This window comes from Triturus cristatus, chromosome 5_1, assembly GCF_964204655.1.
Source record: "Triturus cristatus chromosome 5_1, aTriCri1.1, whole genome shotgun sequence".
Classification (NCBI taxonomy): domain Eukaryota; kingdom Metazoa; phylum Chordata; class Amphibia; order Caudata; family Salamandridae; genus Triturus; species Triturus cristatus.
In genome coordinates this window covers 538,278,070-538,303,842 of record NC_140587.1, presented here as the reverse complement: position 1 = coordinate 538,303,842, position 25,773 = coordinate 538,278,070, and the positions used below count along the sequence as shown (strand labels likewise).

The 25,773-nt window shown below is 46.1% G+C and overlaps 1 protein-coding gene across 6 annotated transcripts in view; it reads left to right on the top strand.

Moving 5' to 3' along the window:
• The window catches only part of HNF4G (hepatocyte nuclear factor 4 gamma), a 514,515-nt gene that overhangs the window by 354,491 nt on the left and 134,251 nt on the right, over positions 1-25,773 (top strand). For all 6 annotated transcript variants that reach the window (XM_085605410.1, XM_085605412.1, XM_085605413.1 and 3 more), the window contains one exon: positions 15,838-16,009. In XM_085605410.1, coding sequence (XP_085461536.1) covers positions 15,838-16,009 — 172 coding nt within the window. The remainder of the gene's footprint in view (positions 1-15,837; positions 16,010-25,773) is intronic.

The following is a 25,773-nucleotide window of genomic DNA, read 5'->3' as shown; positions in this document are numbered from 1 at the left end:
TAGCACGCACCGAACTGTCCATGCACTACCTACTGGAAGGTTTTGAACGTTTCCGCACATCCAGAAAATTAGCAATAAATGTCCAGAAAACCAAGTTCATGATAATAAAATCAAAGGCCAAATTAAAAATTTGAATCAAACTTGAGGATATATGGTAACCAAGTATGGTGAGAACCTTTGATTATCTGGGCAACCGGATTGATGATAAGTTACTCTGGGGCAGCCAAGTATCCAAATCTAAAACTTTCCTCTTCCAACAACCTGGAGCAGTTTGAAGATTTGCGAGCAAGTGCAATAATCTTCTGATAAGACCAGCTCTGTCACTATATAAAACCAAAGCAATTGCTGCAAGCACCTATGGGACCGAAATTTGGGGACACACTAACGCAAAGGCAATACAAATATTGGAAAATGCCTTTTTGAGGCGTCTTTTATACCTAGGCCCAGGGACTCCAATGGTAGGACTGAGAGCTGAACTGGGAGTAAGGTCTGCAGCAGATTACATTGCTTTTTGCCCTGTAAGCTACTGGACTCGTCTTTGGTCAACACCGGATCTTGTAGAGTGGCAAAACGGCCTGAGGGACATTTTTGCCTTGATGAACTGTAACAAACTGTTGTTGTTTAGGCATATAGAGCACATTTTAAAGGCAATTGGCTGTGCAGATCTGTGGTTCTACTCAGAAAATATAACCAAATACACACTACAATTGGTGAAAAGGAAATACTGGGATTTTATGTGGGAAAATCTGCAGGGACAAGCATTGCCTTGTTAACTAAATATTTAGTCATATCGGCCGAATCCGCATTGGAAACTTACATTGATACGATCTTTCCATCTGAAAAAGCGCTCTATTCCTCCGCTTCAGGCTAGGCACATTGTAGGTCCACTCATATACTGAATCCTGGCCCAAGGGCCATGGTAGGAAAGATGAAACATGCGATTGCTCTCTAGGTGGCCAAGAAACTTTGATGCACTTTTTGTTACTCTGCAATAACTCTCTAGCCCTTCATAGAACTTACCTTATTCCCTTGTTACTAAAATATACTATGAGGAGCGGTAAGGATGCTCTCCTACTGTATTACAGAGCTGACCACCCAGAGATCTAGCAGGCCGTAGCCTTATATACACATATGTCTTCGTCTGGAAAAGAAGACGACCGGTTACAACACCAGCAATGGAGAGCGCCACTTGAAATAGGGATCATGGAGCCTTGATATATATTTACATTTTTTTTCTTCTTTACTATTTTTCACAGCCCTATGTCATTTATGTTTGGAGAGCAAGGTGGACGTTGGGATCTATGTTTTTTAAACTGCTGCTTTTGACTTAAATTGCATTTATTTATTTACGTAATTTTTATAGCGCAACAAATACCCTGGGGTGTCTCGGCACTGTGGAGCTACTGGGGTCAGTCATCCTCTCACTGGTTAAATAACCACGTTTTTAAGAGCCTGCGAAAGCTCATCAAATTCGGGGCAGTTTTGATGGAATGTGGCAAAAGATTCCAGAGTTTTGGGGTGGCCACCAAGAAACGTCTATCTCCCCAGGTGGCCGTTCTTGTGCGTGGAACAGTGAGGAGGTTGGTATTGGCCGATCTTAATTGCCGTCTAGGAGTGTATGGCTGAAAGGCTTCCGTCAGGAACCTGGGTCCTATGCCGTGTACTGCCTTATATGCAATGCAGAGGGCCTTGAATTTAATGCGGCTCTCTACTCTCAGCCAGTGGAGTTGACGAATGCCAAGAGTGGTGGAGTTGCGGCGAGGAATGCTAAGGAGAATCCTGGCTGCCGCATTCTGGACGGATTGCAGCTTTGTTATGACACGCTTCTGGGTGTGGAGAAAGAGAGCGTTTCCATAATCCATTTTGGAGAAGACTAAGGTAGAGACCAGAGTCTTCCCAGCTGAGGGAGGGAGATAAGGGAGTAGCTTCTTAATCTTTTTCAGAATAAAGAATGAAGACGACACAACCTTGTTTGTATGAAGGTCAAATACCAACTTGCTGTCAAAAATGACTCCCAGGTTTCTGGCTTTTTCCACTGGGACAGGTGGATAGCCGAGCTTTTCCGGCCACCAGTTAGAAGACCATTCTGGAGAGAGTTTTCCAAAGGTCATAACCTCGGTCTTGTCCGAGTTGAGCCTAAGACAATTAGAGGCCATCCAGGTACTGACCTCAAGCATAGCTCTCTGGAAGTTGGCTGCCACAGTGCAGCCGTCCTTATGGATGCCCAGGACCAGCTGGGTGTCATCTGCATAGGATGTTAGCCGTACTCCATGTGCCTTTATTACCCTCGCTAAGTCCGCTACATAAATGTTAAATAGCATGGGACTTAGCGAGGAACCTTGTGGAACTCCACAAGGGAGTGCAGAGGTGGGTGAATAGAAATCTCCCAGCCTTACAGTCTGGGTACGGTCTGCCAGGAAAGATGAAATGAGATCCTTGGCCAGACCGCTTATGCCCAGAGCTGTGACACGGTCGACTAAGGTGGCATGGTCGACCGTGTCAAAGGCCGCTGACAATTCCAAAAGGATGAGGACAGCCGCCCCCCCCTGATCCATGATTGCCCTGATCTCGTCAGAGGCCTTAATCAGGGCGGTCTCTGTCCCATGCCCTTTCCTAAAGCCAAACTGCGTTTCATCGAGAAGTTGGTGGGTCTCGACGAACTGTGAAAGCTGTCTATTCATCATGGATTCGCATACTTTGGCGGCAAAGGGTAGACACGCAATGGGTCTATAGCTGGCGACGGCTGTGGGGTCTAGGGAGGGTTTTTTCAGAAGGGGTTTTATAACAGCCTTCTTCCATATACTAGGAAATTGGCCTGTCTGAAATACAGTGTTGCAGATCTCCATAAGGGGGCTTGAAATCACCTCTGTGAGTTTTTGCATCACAGAAGGAGGGCAAGGGTCCAAAGGGGAACCCGATTTAGTGGATGAGATGAGGGTGATAACGTCATCAAGTGAGGCAGGTGAAAAACATAAGAAAGAGTCATAATTATGATGAGAAGGTACCTCATTCACACTACCGCCTCTGTGTTCAGTTTTGGTATCCCCTTCAAATGAAGCATATATATCTGCCACCTTTGTGGTGAAGAAGGTGGATAAATCATTACAAAAGGTCTGTGAGGGCTCTACCCCAGGGCCAGAGGGGGGGGTGGACAGGGTCGTAACAACGGAGAACAGCTCTCTGGCAGAGTTGGCAGCGGTTTCAATTTGTGCCGAAAAAAAGACTGTTTTTCGGGCCACAATTGCCTTTTTGTAAATCATAAGGGCATCTTTATAAATTTGTCTGGCTGTGGGGCAGTAAACTTTTCTCCATCGCCTTTCTAGATTCCTACAGTGTTGGCGATGGAGTCTTAAATCTTCATTATACCAGGCAGCCGAAGGAGATGCTCTGTTAGGTCTTGTGAGTTTTTCTGGGGCCACTAGATCGGCGGCACTTCGGATCCAATCTTGGAAATCTATAGCTGATAATGCTGAAGAATTTCCTCCCTGAGGATGGGAGGAGGTAAGGGAGTCTAGCATCTGAGGAATGTCAGCGTTTTTCCAAGCACTTGTCCCCACCCTAGTTCGGGGTCTCGGAAGAGAAGAATGTAGGGCCCGTATATTTTGCTGAAATATAATAGCCCTGTGGTCTGACCACGTGATGGGAATAATGTCCAACACAGAGATGTCAGGATCATTGGTGAACAGACCATCAAGGGTATGTCCAGCTTGATGTGTAATGCCCTTGACTAATTGGTGAAGTCCTAAATTAGCGAGGTCAGTCGTTAGTTGAATTGTATCAAGGTTATCCTTCTCTTCCAAATGAAAATTAAAGTCTCCAAGTATCGTGTAATTTTCTGAGCCGACAACATTGTCATTTAGACACAATAAATTCAAACACATATATCTCTACCTATTAATTTCAGCACGTACAATGTATCGTCTTCATTGGTGTGCCCACAAAGGACTAGGGCAGTACGATTCAGAACAATAAGCAGAAATAGATTTTGATAGTTTTATTATCAAATAAATTGAATTGCAAAGAAATAAATTCAAAGTACATAGCAAATATATCAAATGGCAGAGAACATGCTTTTCAGGGTCCCAGACACATTCAAACACGCACTAACAAACACACTCAAACCAGATTCATTCTACAACATAAATGTTGAAGTCACATAAATATCTTCACATAAATATCTAACAAAGAGAGAAATCTTTTTTTCAAAAAATGAGGACATGAATCAATAAATGTTCAACATAGAATTGGCTGACATTTGTCCACAATATAAAACAAGCAAAGCAAGGTTTAGGTGGGCCTCATGTATGCGCCGACGCGCGTTTCGGTGAATGCACCGAAATGTGGGTGCCACCTTCCTCAGGCAAGCAGAGACCATGTGTCAAAGGGACCTATCAGAGACATGAATTGAAATACATAAAATAGTAAATCTAAAAAACATCATCATAACTCAAATCAATCGAAAAAATTATTCGCATCAAAAGAATATAAACGTGGGCAGCAATAAATTAGAGACAACAATACATTCTTAATAGAGGTCGTTTAGTGAGCGGATATGCTCTGGATTCCAGGAAATTACCAAGGATTGGAAAGAAAAAGAAAGGAAAAATGGAGAGAAAATTGAGTGTCAGAAAGATTGTAATTAAATATATACAGGTGTAAAGAGTTCTTTTTTAATATGTATTGATGAGTATTGTCCCCCAGATAAAGAAAGACAAAGGGGCGGGAAGGAAAAAAGGGGAAGTGGGACGAGGAAAAGAAGGGGGAAAGGGAGAGGAGAAGAGGGGAACAGAGAAAGAGAAACAGAGGCGTGGAAAAGACCAGGGAAGGGGGGGGGGGGGAAAAAAGGATACTTGACGCTCACCTGTGGAATCATGAGAAGCTAATAACGCCGGTTAGATGCCGTCGCTTCAGCCAATAGTTGGAAATAGTTCCACTAAGAAAGGCAAAGATTAAACAAATGAGTAGATCCTGGCCGAAATACCGTCCACACTGGTAGCATAGCATACTATTGGCTCGGCCACCGAACCATTATCAAAATACATTGATAAATTTCTGCAACCCATGGTGGAATCTTTGGACTCATATGTCAAGGACACCGGACATTTCATCTCAAAGCTAGAAGGTCTTCAGTACAATCCCCAACAAGAAATCATGGTCACACTGGATGTAGAATCTCTATACTCGAACATCCCCCAGGCCGAGGCCTGTAGAGTTGTGAGCAATATGATTGAGGCAGACCCCACCTTACACAACGGTAGGTTCCTTATCCGGTGTCTTAACATTGTGCTAGAAGAAAACTTCTTCGAATACAATGGAGACTTCTACCAACAGGTTAAGGGAGTCAGCATGGGGGCGGCCTGTGCCCCAAGCGTCGCCTGCCTATACATGGGACACTTTGAGCAACGCAATATTTACAATGTAGTTGCCCCTTTCTTTGAGAATGTGCGTCTATGGTCCCGGTACATCGACGACATTTTCTTTATTTGGACCGGCGACCAAAGGTCCCTTGATGAGTACATTGAATGGATCAACGCGGCCGATGTTAATCTTAGATTCACGGCACATACCAGCACCTCCAAACTAGAATTTCTCGACGTTTGGGTAGAACACCGGCAATCCAAACTGAGTTTCTCTTTATATACGAAACCCACTGCTAGGAACACACTCCTCCACTTCGACAGTTTCCACCCAAGAAGCCAAAAGGACGGAATACCTTTCAGTCAGTTTCTACGCTTGCGCAGAAACTGTACTTCCATCAATGACTATCTGTATCATGCGGAAGCCATGAAAGAAAAATTTATTCAAAGAGGATACCCCCGCAGAATGGTGAAGAATGCCCTCAAGAGAGCGCGGTATTTCAATCGCGACTCCATGTTCCAACCTAGAACACAAAACCAACCAGACAAACTAGTCTGCGTCACCAAACATTCTGCGATGAATAATAAAATCAGGCAAATTGTCAACTCGCAATGGCATTTACTCAATCTGGACTCGGAAACTACCAATATCCCCAAACCTCTTTTTGCTTTTCGCAGAAACAAAAACTTGCAAAACTGGATTGTGAAAGCCAAACCACCTGAACCTAAGGGCTGCATACAAAAATCTATCGAGGGCTCGACACCCATCAAAGGCAATCATAAATGCGGTACCTGCCATGCTTGCCCCCACGCCTTAGTTGGCGACCACATCTGTATAAACGAATATACGTCAACATGAAGGACATGACTAATTGCAGGACCTCCAACTGCATTTATGCCATCCAATGCCTGTGCCCTCTCTCCTATGTAGGCGAAACGGCCAGAGAAATAAGGATACGCATTGGTGAACATAAATCTAACATCAGACGATCCAAACTTGGAGCCCCCCTAGTAGACCATTGGGTTCAAAATGGCCATTCTGAAGCCGATTTACGCTGGACTATTCTGGAAAAGATCCGCACACAAAGAGGAACTGACAGCAACAACGTGCGCAAGAAACGGGAAGTTTTTTGGATATTTGTTCTTAAATCCAAGGATAAGGGCCTTAACGAATCCCTACCTTGGGAAAATGCAATTGTTTAGGCGACCTTATCTAACTGTCCGTTTCGCTGTGCCTCACATGGTTCTCTATGACAAACCTCATCACTATACCATGAGTAGTGTATCCCCTTTCTTCCATCATTTTTATTACATTGTGATCACATTATTTTATTTTCCGACCTTTGTAGTCTCTGATGTCCCTTATTATTATTATTATTTTTATTTTTATTTTTTTCATTTTTTATTTTTATTTTTATTATTTTTATTCCTATTCACATCATCCATTTTCTCTAGATTTGTCTAATTCTGTCCACTCGATACCACCTTTCCCTGTTAGCACATTTCGTGCGCGTGTATTACACACAATATTAGTCTCATTTCTTGTGGCAGCATTTGACCGCTCCCGGCCACTTGGCTCCCTCCCTCATTGTTATGTTCCATACTGAAGTTATTTCATCCCCGTTTGGCTTTGTTAGCTTTTAAAAAAAACGCTTTCCGTCCTACCGCTGATCCTGGACACTCCCCCCGCCTTTTTTTCTTTTTCTTTTTCTTTATTGGTAATAACACGGATCGCTGTTACCTTGTTCCGCGTCCTATTTGTGACGCGCAAGCCTCTCGGCCTTTTTAAACGGCCCTCTTTCATCATGTGTGCTACTGGGCCGAATTCTTTTCACCTGAGGACTCTCGCTGCACTTTGAGCATCGCGCTGACTCGTACCGTATCAGGTATTTTGATTTGACGCCCCCATTCCATCTGCTTTTTTCGTTTACCTCCTTACGCATTTGAATTCCCCTTTCCTTATCCTCACCCGTTTTATGTTTTTGTAATTTTCAGTCTTGATTTAATTCTGCCTAAAGCGGTTATTCCGAAGACTCTGGACAGAAGTTCCCAAGCTATCCATTCTAGCTCTACTAGTAAAGGTAATGATCTACCACCTTTTTCGCTACACCCACCGGCATCTAGCGTTGGTATTTAGTCGGTTTATTTTCTGTGTCTATTGCCTTTCCCTGCAGAATCGGCCACTCTATCACTCCGCCCCTGGAACGCACCCAGTAAGAGATCTGCAACTAACTTTGAAAGCGAGTTTTCCCGCCAGGTGCGTTTGTCCTTTGATCGCTTGAACACTCTTACATTCCCAGTCTACCCCATGTTTTTTCTTTGTCTTTCGTAACTCTTTTGCGTTGATGCATTGATATTTACATGCCTCTTACAAGACCATAAGGTTCGCAACTAGTCCATGCGTTTATCCTTCCCCATCTTATTTTTTATATATATCTGTCCTCATTAGCACCTAACACTGCATTCCCCTTCTTACTTCTAGAAACTTCAGTAAAGCCTAACACTTCGTGTCTTTTTGACTTGATGTCACATTGTATCTTTTTTCCCCCCCTGCAGCATAGTTTGTATCCCAGCCCTATTACCATCCTTTTATACTCGTTTGTTCGTATTATCTATGCTACCAGTGTGGACGGTATTTCGGCCAGGATCAACTCATTTGTTTAATCTTTGCCTTTCTTAGTGGAACTATTTCCAACTATTGGCTGAAGCGACGGCATCTAACCGGCGTTATTAGCTTCTCATGATTCCACAGGTGAGCGTCAAGTATCCTTTTTCCCCCCCCCCCCTTCCCTGGTCTTTTCCACGCCTCTGTTTCTCTTTCTCTGTTCCCCTCTTCTCCTCTCCCTTTCCCCCTTCTTTTCCTCGTCCCACTTCCCCTTTTTTCCTTCCCGCCCCTTCGTCTTTCTTTATCTGGGGGACAATACTCATCAATACATATTAAAAAAGAACTCTTTACACCTGTATATATTTAATTACAATCTTTCTGACACTCAATTTTCTCTCCATTTTTCCTTTCTTTTTCTTTCCAATCCTTGGTAATTTCCTGGAATCCAGAGCATATCCGCTCACTAAACGACCTCTATTAAGAATGTATTGTTGTCTCTAATTTATTGCTGCCCACGTTTATATTCTTTTGATGCGAATAATTTTTTCGATTGATTTGAGTTATGATGATGTTTTTTAGATTTACCATTTTATGTATTTCAATTCATGTCTCTGATAGGTCCCTTTGACACATGGTCTCTGCTTGCCTGAGGAAGGTGGCACCCACATTTCGGTGCATTCACCGAAACGCGCGTCGGCGCATACATGAGGCCCACCTAAACCTTGCTTTGCTTGTTTTATATTGTGGACAAATGTCAGCCAATTCTATGTTGAACATTTATTGATTCATGTCCTCATTTTTTGAAAAAAAGATTTCTCTCTTTGTTAGATATTTATGTGAAGATATTTATGTGACTTCAACATTTATGTTGTAGAATGAATCTGGTTTGAGTGTGTTTGTTAGTGCGTGTTTGAATGTGTCTGGGACCCTGAAAAGCATGTTCTCTGCCATTTGATATATTTGCTATGTACTTTGAATTTATTTCTTTGCAATTCAATTTATTTGATAATAAAACTATCAAAATCTATTTCTGCTTATTGTTCTGAATCGTACTGCCCTAGTCCTTTGTGGGCACACCAATGAAGACGATACATTGTACGTGCTGAAATTAATAGGTAGAGATATATGTGTTTGAATTTATTGTGTCTTCTTTCCCCTGAATCTCTACCCACATCCACTGTACAGGGGTTCCCCTTTTTGCATTGGAACATTGTCATTTAGGTCAGAGAGAGTGGAGAGGAAGGCACTACGAGGGCCAGGGGGTCGGTATAATATTATACCCTTTAGGGCTTGTTTGGGGTTAATGCTGATCGCAAAGGCAGCTGACTCACAATTAGCAGAGTTTATAGGATCGAGTGTGGTCCGGTATTTGTCCTTGTAGATAATTGCAAGGCCACCGCCTCTTCCTATGGGCCTATCATGTCTAGCAACGCTATATCCATCTGGGATAGCGTCGTAAAAATCCGGACCAGAGCCGGCATCTGCCCATGTCTCAGTAGCGAACAGTAAATCTAGGTTATGAGCGATGATAAACTCCTTGATGTGAAAACTGTGGCAAGGAAGTGAGCGCGAGTTGATAAGCGCGGCTCGACAGCCATGCGAAGGAGCATTGTCTGGAACGTGTGACAAGATATAATTAGGATCTAGATGGGCTAGAGGGTGGGAATGAGGAAGTTGGTAGCCACAGCCTGGACATGGGGGGTGGCTAGTGTCCCTCCCAACAGTGAGAGGGACGGGGGTACAATCCTTATGAGTTTTACCAAGATTCAGCTCTCTTAAGTACAGAGATGAGTACAGCAGTCGGGGACCAGGGGTTATGGCCCTGGGCCGTGTCCGGCCGCAGACGGGCGCAGACGGGCTTGGCTTTGGCGCGGCTTCGGCGCGCGCCCGCTGCGCCAGCCCGCTGCGCCGTCTGTTATTAGTGCCCATTTATAGGCTGTGAGGAGGGTGGGAGGCCAGCGCGACTAGAGCGCAGCCCCAGCCCTCACCCAAGATGGTGCCCGCCGCCGCCTGCAATCAATGAAAGCGGCTGGCTAGCGAAGGAAAGGTAGGATAGCGTGGAGAGGGGTGTTAGAGTGCCTCTGACTAATTCCCAGTTAATCTAATACAATAAAAATGCCCCCAGAAAGATTTTCAGCACGATTTAAAAATGATGATAAAAACAAGTGCAGTCACGTTTAAAAAGCAAGAGTTGCACTATCCCATCCAGGGTGGTGTCCCTCTATGCGCACAGCGTTGTGGGGTAACAAAGTTACCAATTTTCGTTCTGGTTAAACCAAAGTTCATTTATTCATGATTAGAAATTAGAAATTCATTGTTCCGTGTAACAAATTATCACATGTTGTGTCAACAAAGGTGCTGGTGGATATCCTCTATGCATTTCGGGTGAAACCCTTCATCAGGAGGAATCCTGTAAACAAAAACAGGAGATAATGTTGCATGTCCCCTCATAGGATTTAACTTCCACTTACAAATTAAAGCGTTAACAAAGTTAAATAAGTGAAAACATGTACCATCCAAGATATCAAGCTTCAAAAAGTGCACGAAAGCATATCAAGAAACGCTGTTAAGGAGAACTACAAAGGCATATTAGAAATTGCACCCAAGCTATCCGGTGTCTTTTTTGAAAATTTCCGGCGTGTGAATCGTGCTGTGAAATAGATACGGTGATAGCGGCGTGTTAAATAGATACGTGAATGTTATATGAAATATGCGTGCCGAGATCAAGTGAGATAGTCCAACACGTGTACAAAGTAAAGCATGCAGTGTTAGCAACATAAGCCATAAGATAGAACCACGCACCAAAGTCGATTGAGATCGTGACAGTTACCTCAGTTCACCCGTTCGAATGAGCATATCCAAACTGCTCTGATCCGAAAAACCGTTAGTAAGCGTGTAGCCATGTTAAGTATGCGGATAGTGAACAAAGAAAGAAGACTCTAATAGTGGCGGCCATCTTAGAATAGGAAACATATAAATTGTCAGAACATGACAAAAAGCAATAAACAATGACTCGACAAGAAAACCGAGTTAGTACAATGTAACCAAGGCAAAGTACATAAAAGTTGAAATAATAAGTTGTGGTCACCAATGTAAGATAAAAGCTAAAAAACGGTGTTGGAAAAAATTAAATAAATAAAGTTGTAAAAAATCAAATCAAAAAGAAACATGGATGGAAAATACATGTAAGCAGAAAGGTTGAAGATGGGTAAAGAAACAGTGGAGAAAAAACAATAACATTTTAAACATGAAAGATGTATATGAGCTTTTGGGCATTCTTGTAGGCAACAATTCAAAGTCAAATAAAGCAACTCAGTTCGAGACGATCATTCAGTCCAAGGGGTACCATGGAGTTCATTTTGTAAATCCAAAAGGTCTCTCTTTGAATCAGAAATTTTCTGTTGTCACAACCTTCCCTTAGCGGAACTGTTTCACACACTAGGAAACGTAATTGACTGACGTTGTGTTTGTGTTCATTGAAGTGTACTGCTACTGTCGAATTGAGATTGTTGTTGCGGATGTTGCTTTTGTGTTCGTTTAATCGGGTTTTCATTTTCCTTTCGGTTTTGCCAATATAAGGCAAGCCGCATGGGCACTTCAACATGTAAACAACATTTTTGGAATCACAAGTTGCAGAAACGAAAAGTTTTATGTTGTGACCTTTAGTTGGATGTTGTATGTTTGTGCCTGTAATGATGTTATTACAATTCCCACAATTGTGGCAAGGTATAGTACCCTTGTATTCAGAAAATGGCTGTGAGGAGCTTGTTGATTTTAATACCTCCATGAAATTTCTACTCCTTTCGTAGGCAAACAGTGGTTGCTGCGAAAAGATCTGATTGAAGTCAGATTCCATTTGTAGTAAAGGCCAATGTCTGAGAATGGATTTCCTGATGTTAAAACTTTCTGTTGAGAATTTTGTAACCATAACCATTCTCGTAGCTGTATCTGAGGCTGTTGGTTGTTTTTCCAACAACGTTCCCCTTTGTTTATTGGACGATTTGTCAATGGCTGTTGTCAGTATTTGTGATGGATAACCTCGCTTTACAAAGCGTCGTTCCATTTCCAAGGTTTGTTGGGTTAGTTGTTGGGGTTCAGAGATGATTCTCTTTATCCTGAGAAATTGGGAAAATGGTAGATGTCGTTTTAGAGAAGGTTGATGAAAACTCGAGTAGTGTAGCAGATTGTTTCTGTCTGTGTCTTTCCTGAAGAGTGTAGTTTGAATGTGATGATCCACGATGTAAATGTGAACATCTAGGAAATTTATATCTGTTTCACTGATGGTAGAAGTGAACTTGAGTCTATCGTTGATGGTGTTAAGATTCGTAATCGCTTCAGTCAGTATGGTTTTTGAACCTCTCCAAATTAAGAAAATGTCATCAATGTAGCGAACAAACAGTAACAGATGATTCTCCCATGGTGTGGTGTGCAAAATGTGATCCAACTCAAACTTGTGCATGAACAGGTTAGCGTAGCAAGGTGCTGCACAATTTCCCATGGATGTTCCATTCAATTGAAAAAAAAATTGGTTGTTGTGAGAGAAATAGCTGTGATAAAGTGTAAAGTGTAGAAGCTCCATTAGAAAAACCTGTAAATCATGAGAAATTTGTGATTGTAGAAGAAAATGTTCCGTGGCTTCTAGCCCCATGTTATGGGGAATTGAGGTGTAGAGGGAAGTAACATCTATCGTGCAGAGGTACATATCCGTGTCCCACGGGATGTTGAACTTGAGAAAAATGTTCAGAAAGTCTGTTGTGTCTTTAACATAGGTAGACATAGACTGCACGAGAGGTTGAAAATGTCTGTCCAGGTATTTGCCAACTGGTTCGTGAAGTGAGCCTCTAGTTGAAACGATGGGCCGCATAGGGGGATCCAGTAGATTTTTGTGGATCTTTGGTAACATCCGTAGGGATGGACTTCTAGGAAATTTAGAGATTAGAAATTTCTTTTCTGTCTCACCAATGGTGCCCGATAGGACTGCTTCATCCACAAGATTCTGTAAAACTTGTAAGATGGTAGTTGTAGGATTGTAATCAAGTTTTGAGTAGGTGTTAGAGTCTAACACATGTTCATCCAGTTTTCGAGTGTAGTGTATGGTATCCATGGCAACCAGTGCCCCTCCTTTGTCAGCATCAAGGAAGATTATGTTGGGATTGTCAGCTAGTTGCTTGAGCAGAGATTTATCCTTCGATGTAAAGTTTGCATGTTTGGGTTTGCGATGTTTAAAAACAGACTGAAGATCTTGCTTCACCAAAGTCTCAAAGGTATCAAGAATTTTGTGGCTCACCGGGGCTACATAGGTACTCTTGGATGTAAGACCTTTCAGTGTATTTTCTGTTTTAGTCAAAGGCTCAGTGAGAACATTATCAAAAAAGTGTCTAAGTCTGAGTTTCCGCATAAACTTAAATAAACTTACATCTGCTTCCATGGGGTTACTAGAATATGTTGGTACAAATGAAGACCCCTTTTGTAACAAGCGTAATTGGGATTTGTTAAGAACCGTTGAGGAAATGTTGATGACCAAGTTGTCACTATCATTTACCGCTGGCTCCTTGTCGTTCTTTTGTCCAAAGGTGGAATTACTTTTTTTGCCCCTCCTGGATCTCCGAGGTCTTTTTGGCCTGTCCCTACTGTCCCTACTGGTCTCAGGTAGCTCGCAGCCCTAGTGCTCACACAGGGAGAGCTCAAAAAAGCCGTATATTGCTGGATGGGAATGTCACTTGGAAATCGAGTGTTCTATTTTATTTCATTTTGTTGCACAGATATGTATTATCTACTAATTATTTTAGTTTTTTGCGCGGTTGCACATTTGAGTACAATCAATAGCAATAGCCGGCTGGCTCCTTATGCCGGAGACTGAATATTGCTCTTTATCTTGCAAGCTGCACAGAAATAATAATCTAATCCAATTTTAATTTGGATGCCCTCCGTAGCCATTGCCCTCTTTAATTCTCTTACGATGCTCCACACAGTCTTCCTTTTTCATGAATCATTTTATCAGCTTGTTACATGGTTCCCATATTCATTCATGTCATTTTTAGGACGTGCCTAATTGTAGTAACATTATACCCTGATCATGTTGTCAGCTGCAAACAGCACTTTATTTCGTCTGTTGTGTGGACTCATAAGAATCTTTGTGGGAGCTGCATTTTCAAGCCTGCAAGTTTAACAGCGTTTAGTTGTACTTTAGCAATTGTATCCTGCACTTTACTTCGCAAATTGTATGATCTTGTGTGCCTGCCCCAATTGTGTTCCATGCATGGTTGCTTTTTATTGGTTTCTGTGCTCTTGGTTTCCCAAGACTGTCCCCTCCTTTCTAAAGCCTGATTTGATGTAGGTGTAATGACTTTTAATTTATTTTTATTAGCTTGTTATTTAGATTTTACACTACTTATTGGGTTATGAAGAGGGCCGGACTGACCCTACTGGGCATCAGGCAATTCCCCGGGAGGCTGGCAGGGTGGGGCAGTTTTGGAGCGGTGGGGGTCAGTTTTGTTACTGGGGGCCGCTTTTGCAGCAGTGCAGCAATATTAGCCCCTAGGAACAAAAGCAACAAGTGTTTCCAGCCTCCCAGGGCCAGGCAGGGCAACTCCAGGGGCTGGTCCGAGAAAACTGCCTGGACTGCTTTGCATTCCAACTCCGGCCCTGCTTATGAAAGAATATAATAATACTGATTGCATAGTTATATAAACTTTTTGTATACCGCCTTCTGTGAGAACCGCATACCTGTTTTAAAATGTTTATGTTTCGTGCCCAGGAGTGTTCTTTTACTTACAGCTTCTTGTATTACTGGGTAAATTAACCATAGTGATTCCACAAATCAGGGCCTTTATCTGCATCCAGTATTATATATTTTGTTATTGTATGGCTTCTTGTAAAGCTGAACCCATAAACTTGATTTGAATGATACAGATCTCCAATACCTTTGGGTTGAGTTTGCGCTTTGTAAAACTGCCCAAAAAACACATAGCGGTGTAAACAAACCTAAAGAAGGTGTGCTAGGTATATATGTACAGACATAAAAATATTGATATCTAGATAGATGTGTATAGACAGATAGAAAAATAGACATACAGGCGGACACATACATACATAGAGAGACAGAGAGTCAGGGCGATAAATAGATTCACATTCTGTTGAGTACTTGTGTTGTATGTACTTTGTCAAATACCTTTTTTAAATCTTCACGCAGCTCAGTTGGAAGTCAACCAGACTGTTACCTAAGTTTTACTCAGGCTCTTTATGCTTATCTTGTAAGTGCAAGCAGATTATTTTGTCATGTGTCTATCTCTGCCTAACCGACTTTTGTTACACAATACATTTGTAATAAAACACTCAGACATGTTCCAGGAAATGAAAAATACAGTCGTGATAAAGTTTCGTAGTAGCCTATCTCAGTTGTTTTTGTGTTAGAAAGGTTTATTGGGTAGGAGCCGTAATTGACATATTTTGCATATTTCATTCCTAGAGATTCTTATCTGGATTGGAAAGCAAAATATATCCATAGTTTATTTAAAAAATAAAATGAAAAGTCATTGAAAGGGGGTGGATTGCATAGATTGCACAGGTGCCATTTTGCAGCTGCCTTGCGGACCGATTAACCAATAAAAATGTTGCGTTCGTACAGGTCAGCCGGTGCAGGCGTCATCTTGACACATCATGTGGTATAAAGGTTTTTTTTGTCAAAATATGCCCACCACCAGTATAATCTTTGTAATCTGAAGAATGAATGAAAACTGTAACTGGTGTACTGCATCATATCCGACCCCTGGTGTGCATGCAATGGAACAGCAGAATTCCATCAGGGATGGTTGTGCGGTTGTATCCGTCGGTGTAATAATAATAACTATAGAGCACCTGTTTTATGCTTCACAGATCGCCCTCCGTCAGAAACAGCCGACATGAACTCAGCAGATGGTGGCGTGAACTGCATTTGCTCCATATGTGGAGACCGAGCAACGGGCAAGCACTACGGCGCCTCCAGCTGTGACGGCTGCAAGGGCTTCTTCAGGCGCAGCATACGGAAGAGCCACATATACTCCTGCAGGTAACTCAAGATTCGTTGAACCCTGGCTGAAAGGAAGCAACATGTCTGTATTGTAATCAAGGCTCCCTGTTTTCCATTTTTACTGATTTTTACAGATAAATACAGACAGAAAACCATTTATTTTCCTATCTTTCCTTTTTTATTTGTAAATGTGGATAAAAACGGAAAATAAGTTGTTTTTTAGTGATTCTGAATACTGTCAGTCATGACTGCCATATCCGTGCGGATTGCCAGGCAAGCAGAATAAAAAAATCAAGGGATTTTCTCATTTTCCGTGTAAGGTAGAATATTGTGCAGCAGAAAAAAGCCTCCATCTGCACACCTCTATTGTTATTTAAGAAGGTGTTGGGGCCATTTTGTCATCTGACATGGGGCGTGGGCAAAGATTTGTGAAGAGCACACCCAGAACCCCCTGTTTCTTTGACCACCACCCTATACGTACACAAAAGTCTCTTTAAACCTACAACCGAATTACTGACAGACCCCTAAGCAACTTGCTCTTTTACAGATTTACATATTGTATCACTTGAGTATTCAAGTAACAGGACTGTCCCTCAGGATACACACACCTTCCAGGGCCTGTGAGGGAACATTTGGGAAGGGACAGTGATGACGCTGTTTGAGCATCAGTGCAGGGACAGGAGAGGCTTGCCTGTTACTGTGAAGAGAAGGGAGTGGTAGAACTGCTGGAATGTAGAGAGGTTAAATTACTGTGGGTGAAGAAGGATATGTATCCCAACAGGAAGAGAAACTGGTTTTGTGATGCTGAATGGAGAGGAGGGTTTGTTATTCCTTGCAGTGAGAGAGTGGGGTGTCAATAGATGCTGGGTGAGAATAGGGTGTCACAGTTACTTTGACAGAGAAGACTGGTTTCAGCCTCTCAATGACAAGGAGTGGAACTACCCCCAATGAGAGAGATGAAAAGACCAATACGGTAATGAGGGAGATGCAGAACGCTAGCCCCACAGTGAGAGAAAGAAGGAAGCCATCCCCCTCAATGAGAGAAAGGAAGGAGGCCATCCTCCTCAATGAGAGAAAGGAAGGAGGCCAGCCTCACTATCAGGGAGACTGAGGTAGCCAGCCTTGCAATGAGAGACAGAAGAAGGGAGCCACGTCTACAATGATGGATAAAAAGAGAGCTAGCCCCACAATGTGAGAAAAGAAGGGAACTAGTCCCACAATAAGATAAAAGCAGAAGGCCAGTCCCACTATCCGGGAGATTAAGGCAGCCAGCCTTGTAGTGAAGGAGAGAAGAAGGGAGCTATGTCCGCAATGATAGTGAAGATGGGAACTTGCCCCACAATGTGAGAAAAGAGGGTAGCTAGAACCTCAATGAGAGAAAAAAAGGGGACCACCCCCTCAATGACAAAGAGAGGCCAGCTCTAGTATAAGACAATAGGAAGGAGCCAACCATGCAATAAGAGAAAAGCAGAAAAGCTAGCCCCTAAGTAAAAGTGAAGCAGGAAGCCAGGTCCACAGTGAGAGAGAAGCAGAAGGCTAGCCGCATAATAGTAGCTAGGCAAAAAGTTAGCTTGCAGTGAGAGAGAAGAAGGAAGCCAGCCCCACAATGAGAGAAAAGGAGGGAGTCAGCCTCACAATAAAAGAAAAGAAGGAAGCCAGCCTCACAATGAATGGAAAGATGTGAGCCAGCCCCACAATGAGAGAAAAGAAGGGAGCCAACCCCACAGTGAGAGAAAATATGGGAGCCAGCCTCACAGTAAAAGAAAAGAAGGAAGTCAGCCCCACAATGAATGAAAAGATGGGCGCCAGCCCCACAATGAGAGAAAAGAAGGGAGCCAGCCCCACAGTGAGAGAAAATATGGGAGCCAGCCCCACAAGAGAGGAGAAAAGAAGGAGACTAGCTCAGCTATAAGAAAGAGGACGGTAACCAAGGTGAGAACAAGACACAGGGGAGCGCAGCAAAGAACGAGAGAGAGAGAGAGAGAGAGAGAGAAGTTTGGAGCAATTCTCAACATTGACTGTCACCTCTGCCAGTGATAAAGAGGGGGATCATCAATGAAGGAGTAAAGAAGAATGAACCATTGTGATGAGGAAGAAGAAGCCTGTCCGCCCCTGCAATGAGAGACACACATCTAGAAAATACAGAGAAGAGAGGTGTCAGCCCCTGCAGTGAGAGAGAGCCCTCCACCCAGAGAGGAGAGGTGTCAGCCCCTGCAGTGAGAGAGAGCCCCCCACCCAGAGAGGAGAGGTGTCAGCCCCTGCAGTGAGAGACATACATCTAGAAAATAGAGAGAAGAGAGGTGTCAGCCCCTGCAGTGAGAGACATACATCTAGAAAATAGAGAGAAGAGAGGTGTCAGCCCCTGCAGTGAGAGAGAGCCCTCCACCCAGAGAGGAGAGGTGTCAGCCCCTGCAGTGAGAGACACACATCTAGAAAATACAGAGAAGAGAGGTGTCAGCCCCTGCAGTGAGAGAGAGCCCTCCACCCAGAGAGGAGAGGTGTCAGCCCCTGCAGTGAGAGACACACATCTAGAAAATAGAGAGAAGAGAGGTGTCAGCCCCTGCAGTGAGAGAGAGCCCTCCACCCAGAGAGGAGAGGTGCCAGCCCCTGCAGTGAGAGACACACATCTAGAAAATACAGAGAAGAGAGGTGTCAGCCCCTGCAGTGAGAGAGAGCCCTCCACCCAGAGAGGAGAGGTGTCAGCCCCTGCAGTGAGAGACACACATCTAGAAAATACAGAGAAGAGAGGTGTCAGCCCCTGCAGTGAGAGAGAGCCCTCCACCCAGAGAGGAGAGGTGTCAGCCCCTGCAGTGAGAGACATACATCTAGAAAATAGAGAGAAGAGAGGTGTCAGCCCCTGCAGTGAGAGACATACATCTAGAAAATAGAGAGAAGAGAGGTGTCAGCCCCTGCAGTGAGAGAGAGCCCTCCACCCAGAGAGGAGAGGTGTCAGCCCCTGCAGTGAGAGAGAGCCCTCCACCCAGAGAGGAGAGGTGTCAGCCCCTGCAGTGAGAGACACACATCTAGAAAATAGAGAGAAGAGAGGTGTCAGCCCCTGCAGTGAGAGAGAGCCCTCCACCCAGAGAGGAGAGGTGCCAGCCCCTGCAGTGAGAGACACACATCTAGAAAATAGAGAGAAGAGAGGTGTCAGCCCCTGCAGTGAGAGACATACATCTAGAAAATAGAGAGAAGAGAGGTGTCAGCCCCTGCAGTGAGAGACATACATCTAGAAAATAGAGAGAAGAGAGGTGTCAGCCCCTGCAGTGAGAGAGAGCCCTCCACCCAGAGAGGAGAGGTGTCAGCCCCTGCAGTGAGAGACACACATCTAGAAAATAGAGAGAAGAGAGGTGTCAGCCCCTGCAGTGAGAGAGAGCCCTCCACCCAGAGAGAAGAGGTGCCAGCCCCTGCAGTGAGAGACACACATCTAGAAAATAGAGAGAAGAGAGGTGTCAGCCCCTGCAGTGAGAGAGAGCCCTCCACCCAGAGAGGAGAGGTGTCAGCCCCTGCAGTGAGAGAGAGCCCTCCACCCCGAGAGGAGAGGTGTCAGCCCCTGCAGTGAGAGACACACATCTAGAAAATAGAGAGAAGAGAGGTGTCAGCCCCTGCAGTGAGAGAGAGCCCTCCGCCCAGAGAGGAGAGGTGTCAGCCCCTGCAGTGAGAGACACACATCTAGAAAATAGAGAGAAGAGAGGTGTCAGCCCCTGCAGTGAGAGAGAGCCCTCCGCCCAGAGAGGAGAGGTGTCAGCCCCTGCAGTGAGAGACACACATCTAGAAAATAGAGAGAAGAGAGGAGTCAGCCCCTGCAGTGAGAGACATACATCTAGAAAATATGGAGAAGAGAGGTGTCAGCCCCTGCAGTGAGAGAGAGCCCTCCACCCAGAGAGGAGAGGTGTCAGCCCCTGCAGTGAGAGACATACATCTAGAAAAGAGAGAGAAGAGAGGTGTCAGCCCCTGCAGTGAGAGAGAGCCCTCCACCCAGAGAGGAGAGGTGCCAGCCCCTGCAATGAAAGACACACATCTAGAAAATAGAGAGAAGAGAGGCGTCAGCCCCTGCAGTGAGAGAGAGCCCTCCACCCAGAGAGGAGAGGTGCCAGCCCCTGCAGTGAGAGAGAGCCCTCCACCCAGAGAGGAGAGGTGTCAGCCCCTGCAGTGAGAGACATACATCTAGAAAATAGAGAGAAGAGAGGTGTCAGCCCCTGCAGTGAGAGACATACATCTAGAAAATAGAGAGAAGAGAGGTGTCAGCCCCTGCAGTGAGAGAGAGCCCTCCACCCAGAGAGGAGAGGTGCCAGCCCCTGCAATGAGAGACATACATCTAGAAAATACAGAGAAGAGAGGTGTCAGCCCCTGCAGTGAGAGAGAGCCCTCCACCCAGAGAGGAGAGGTGCCAGCCCCTGCAGTGAGAGACATACATCTAGAAAATAGAGATAAGAGAGGTGTCAGCCCCTGCAGTGAGAGACATACATCTAGAAAATAGAGAGAAGAGAGGTGTCAGCCCCTGCAGTGAGAGACATACATCTAGAAAATAGAGAGAAGAGAGGTGTCAGCCCCTGCAGTGAGAGAGAGCCCTCCACCCAGAGAGGAGAGGTGCCAGCCCCTGCAATGAGAGACACACATCTAGAAAATAGAGATAAGAGAGGTGTCAGCCCCTGCAGTGAGAGAGAGCCCTCCACCCAGAGAGGAGAGGTGCCAGCCCCTGCAATGAGAGACACACATCTAGAAAATAGAGAGAAGAGAGGCGTCAGCCCCTGCAGTGAGAGAGAGCCCTCCACCCAGAGAGGAGAGGTGTCAGCCCCTGCAGTGAGAGACATACATCTAGAAAATAGAGAGAAGAGAGGTGTCAGCCCCTGCAGTGAGAGACATACATCTAGAAAATAGAGAGAAGAGAGGTGTCAGCCCCTGCAGTGAGAGAGAGCCCTCCACCCAGAGAGGAGAGGTGCCAGCCCCTGCAATGAGAGACATACATCTAGAAAATACAGAGAAGAGAGGTGTCAGCCCCTGCAGTGAGAGAGAGCCCTCCACCCAGAGAGGAGAGGTGTCAGCCCCTGCAGTGAGAGACATACATCTAGAAAATAGAGATAAGAGAGGTGTCAGCCCCTGCAGTGAGAGACATACATCTAGAAAATAGAGAGAAGAGAGGTGTCAGCCCCTGCAGTGAGAGACATACATCTAGAAAATAGAGAGAAGAGAGGTGTCAGCCCCTGCAGTGAGAGAGAGCCCTCCACCCAGAGAGGAGAGGTGCCAGCCCCTGCAATGAGAGACACACATCTAGAAAATAGAGAGAAGAGAGGCGTCAGCCCCTGCACTGAGAGAGAGCCCTCCACCCAGAGAGGAGAGGTGTCAGCCCCTGCAGTGAGAGACACACATCTAGAAAATAGAGAGAAGAGAGATGTCAGCCCCTGCAGTGAGAGAGAGCCCTCCACCCAGAGAGGAGAGGTGTCAGCCCCTGCAGTGAGAGACACACATCTAGAAAATAGAGAGAAGAGAGGTGTCAGCCCCTGCAGTGAGAGACATACATCTAGAAAATAGAGAGAAGAGAGGTGTCAGCCCCTGCAGTGAGAGAGAGCCCTCCACCCAGAGAGGAGAGGTGCCAGCCCCTGCAATGAGAGACACACATCTAGAAAATAGAGAGAAGAGAGGCGTCAGCCCCTGCAGTGAGAGAGAGCCCTCCACCCAGAGAGGAGAGGTGTCAGCCCCTGCAGTGAGAGACACACATCTAGAAAATACAGAGAAGAGAGGTGTCAGCCCCTGCAGTGAGAGAGAGCCCTTCACCCAGAGAGGAGAGGTGTCAGCCCCTGCAGTGAGAGACACACAACTAGAAAATACAGAGAAGAGAGGTGTCAGCCCCTGCAGTGAGAGAGAGCCCTCCACCCAGAGAGGAGAGGTGCCAGCCCCTGCAATGAGAGACATACATCTAGAAAATAGAGAGAAGAGAGGTGTCAGCCCCTGCAGTGAGAGAGAGCCCTCCACCCAGAGAGGAGAGGTGCCAGCCCCTGCAATGAGAGACACACATCTAGAAAATAGAGAGAAGAGAGGCGTCAGCCCCTGCAGTGAGAGAGAGCCCTCCACCCAGAGAGGAGAGGTGTCAGCCCCTGCAATGAGAGACACACATCTAGAAAATAGAGAGAAGAGAGGCGTCAGCCCCTGCAGTGAGAGAGAGCCCTCCACCCAGAGAGGAGAGGTGTCAGCCCCTGCAGTGAGAGAGAGCCCTCCACCCAGAGAGGAGAGGTGCCAGCCCCTGCAATGAGAGACACACATCTAGAAAATAGAGAGAAGAGAGGCGTCAGCCCCTGCAGTGAGAGAGAGCCCTCCACCCAGAGAGGAGAGGTGTCAGCCCCTGCAGTGAGAGAGAGCCCTCCACCCAGAGAGGAGAGGTGTCAGCCCCTGCAGTGAGAGATATACATCTAGAAAATAGAGATAAGAGAGGTGTCAGCCCCTGCAGTGAGAGACATACATCTAGAAAAGAGAGAGAAGAGAGGTGTCAGCCCCTGCAGTGAGAGAGAGCCCTCCACCCAGAGAGGAGAGGTGCCAGCCCCTGCAATGAGAGACACACATCTAGAAAATAGAGAGAAGAGAGGCGTCAGCCCCTGCAGTGAGAGAGAGCCCTCCACCCAGAGAGGAGAGGTGCCAGCCCCTGCAGTGAGAGAGAGCCCTCCACCCAGAGAGGAGAGGTGTCAGCCCCTGCAGTGAGAGACATACATCTAGAAAATAGAGAGAAGAGAGGTGTCAGCCCCTGCAGTGAGAGACATACATCTAGAAAATAGAGAGAAGAGAGGTGTCAGCCCCTGCAGTGAGAGAGAGCCCTCCACCCAGAGAGGAGAGGTGTCAGCCCCTGCAATGAGAGACATATATCTAGAAAATACAGAGAAGAGAGGTGTCAGCCCCTGCAGTGAGAGAGAGCCCTCCACCCAGAGAGGAGAGGTGTCAGTCCCTGCAGTGAGAGACATACATCTAGAAAATAGAGATAAGAGAGGTGTCAGCCCCTGCAGTGAGAGACATACATCTAGAAAATAGAGAGAAGAGAGGTGTCAGCCCCTGCAGTGAGAGACATACATCTAGAAAATAGAGAGAAGAGAGGTGTCAGCCCCTGCAGTGAGAGAGAGCCCTCCACCCAGAGAGGAGAGGTGCCAGCCCCTGCAATGAGAGACACACATCTAGAAAATAGAGAGAAGAGAGGCGTCAGCTCCTGCAGTGAGAGAGAGCCCTCCACCCAGAGAGGAGAGGTGTCAGCCCCTGCAGTGAGAGACACACATCTAGAAAATAGAGAGAAGAGAGGTGTCAGCCCCTGCAGTGAGAGAGAGCCCTCCACCCAGAGAGGAGAGGTGTCAGCTCCTGCAGTGAGAGACACACATCTAGAAAATAGAGAGAAGAGAGGTGTCAGCCCCTGCAGTGAGAGAGAGCCCTCCACCCAGAGAGGAGAGGTGTCAGCCCCTGCAGTGAGAGACACACATCTAGAAAATAGAGAGAAGAGAGGTGTCAGCCCCTGCAGTGAGAGAGAGCCCTCCACCCAGAGAGGAGAGGTGCCAGCCCCTGCAATGAGAGACATACATCTAGAAAATAGAGAGAAGAGAGGTGTCAGCCCCTGCAGTGAGAGAGAGCCCTCCACCCAGAGAGGAGAGGTGCCAGCCCCTGCAATGAGAGACACACATCTAGAAAATAGAGAGAAGAGAGGCGTCAGCCCCTGCAGTGAGAGAGAGCCCTCCACCCAGAGAGGAGAGGTGTCAGCCCCTGCAGTGAGAGACACACATCTAGAAAATAGAGAGAAGAGAGGTGTCAGCCCCTGCAGTGAGAGAGAGCCCTCCACCCAGAGAGGAGAGGTGTCAGCCCCTGCAGTGAGAGACACACATCTAGAAAATAGAGAGAAGAGAGGTGTCAGCCCCTGCAGTGAGAGACACACATCTAGAAAATAGAGAGAAGAGAGGCGTCAGCCCCTGCAGTGAGAGAGAGCCCTCCACCCAGAGAGGAGAGGTGCCAGCCCCTGCAATGAGAGACACACATCTAGAAAATAGAGAGAAGAGAGTTGTCAGCCCCTGCAGTGAGAGACACACATCTAGAAAATAGAGAGAAGAGAGGCGTCAGCCCCTGCAGTGAGAGAGAGCCCTCCACCCAGAGAGGAGAGGTGCCATCCCCTGCAGTGAGAGACACACATCTAGAAAATAGAGAGAAGAGAGGTGTCAGCCCCTGCAGTGAGAGACATACATCTAGAAAATAGAGAGAAGAGAGGTGTCAGCCCCTGCAGTGAGAGAGAGCCCTCCACCCAGAGAGGAGAGGTGCCAGCCCCTGCAATGAGAGACATACATCTAGAAAATACAGAGAAGAGAGGTGTCAGCCCCTGCAGTGAGAGAGAGCCCTCCACCCAGAGAGGAGAGGTGTCAGCCCCTGCAGTGAGAGACATACATCTAGAAAATAGAGATAAGAGAGGTGTCAGCCCCTGCAGTGAGAGAGAGCCCTCCACCCAGAGAGGAGAGGTGTCAGCCCCTGCAGTGAGAGACACACATCTAGAAAATAGAGAGAAGAGAGGTGCCAGCCCCTGCAATGAGAGACACACATCTAGAAAATAGAGAGAAGAGAGGCGTCAGCCCCTGCAGTGAGAGAGAGCCCTCCACCCAGAGAGGAGAGGTGCCAGCCCCTGCAGTGAGAGAGAGCCCTCCACCCAGAGAGGAGAGGTGTCAGCCCCTGCAGTGAGAGACATACATCTAGAAAATAGAGATAAGAGAGGTGTCAGCCCCTGCAGTGAGAGAGAGCCCTCCACCCAGAGAGGAGAGGTGCCAGCCCCTGCAGTGAGAGAGAGCCCTCCACCCAGAGAGGAGAGGTGCCAGCCCCTGCAATGAGAGACACACATCTAGAAAATAGAGAGAAGAGAGGTGTCAGCCCCTGCAGTGAGAGACATACATCTAGAAAATAGAGAGAAGAGAGGTGTCAGCCCCTGCAGTGAGAGAGAGCCCTCCACCCAGAGAGGAGAGGTGCCAGCCCCTGCAATGAGAGACACACATCTAGAAAATAGAGAGAAGAGAGGTGTCAGCCCCTGCAGTGAGAGACATACATCTAGAAAATAGAGAGAGGAGAGGTGTCAGCCCCTGCAGTGAGAGAGAGCCCTCCACCCAGAGAGGAGAGGCGTCAACCCTTATAATGAGAAATACGGTGTGACTCCCTTTAGCTGGACTCTGAAGTGTTAGAGAAAGGGGTACTGCAGTGATGGGAAAGAGGGGAATGAGCCCCCACAATGAGAGGGAAGAGAAGATTCTCAATGAGTGAGGGAGATAAAACTTCCCAGTGCCTGCAAAGGAGGGGGGCTGATCTGTGTTCAGTGTTGCAAGTGGAGTGAGGGAGTCCAACTAGCGAGGAGAGTCGGTTTAGGGAAAGAGAGAGGACCGGGCTGTCTGGTCCTGCTGTCTGGGAGAACTGATGTTGACCCTATAAAGTGGAAACGTATTTGTGAATAGCTGCAGTTAGACATGGGTAGGTTTCAACCTTTGCAGGGTGGGTTGGAGTAGCAGATTCTCCAGGAGAAGTGCAAAGGATGCCAACCCTGCTGAGGAGAAGAGTGTTTCACTCACTGCAGCGAGACAAGGGCAGTGTCAGCCCTTGCACAAGGGTAGGAGGGGGAAGAGACACAAGGATCGGCCCTTTAACAGGGTCAATTTGTTGTCACCCCTTGCAGAAAGAAAAGACTGGGTGTCAGATGCTTAGAATGAAGTGACACTCCATGTAGGCATCCCTAGGTAAAATTTCAGTCGGGCAGTTATAATTGATTTCGACTTCATTCACCTCCACGATGGATACCTAGAGAGCAGACTAGGTAT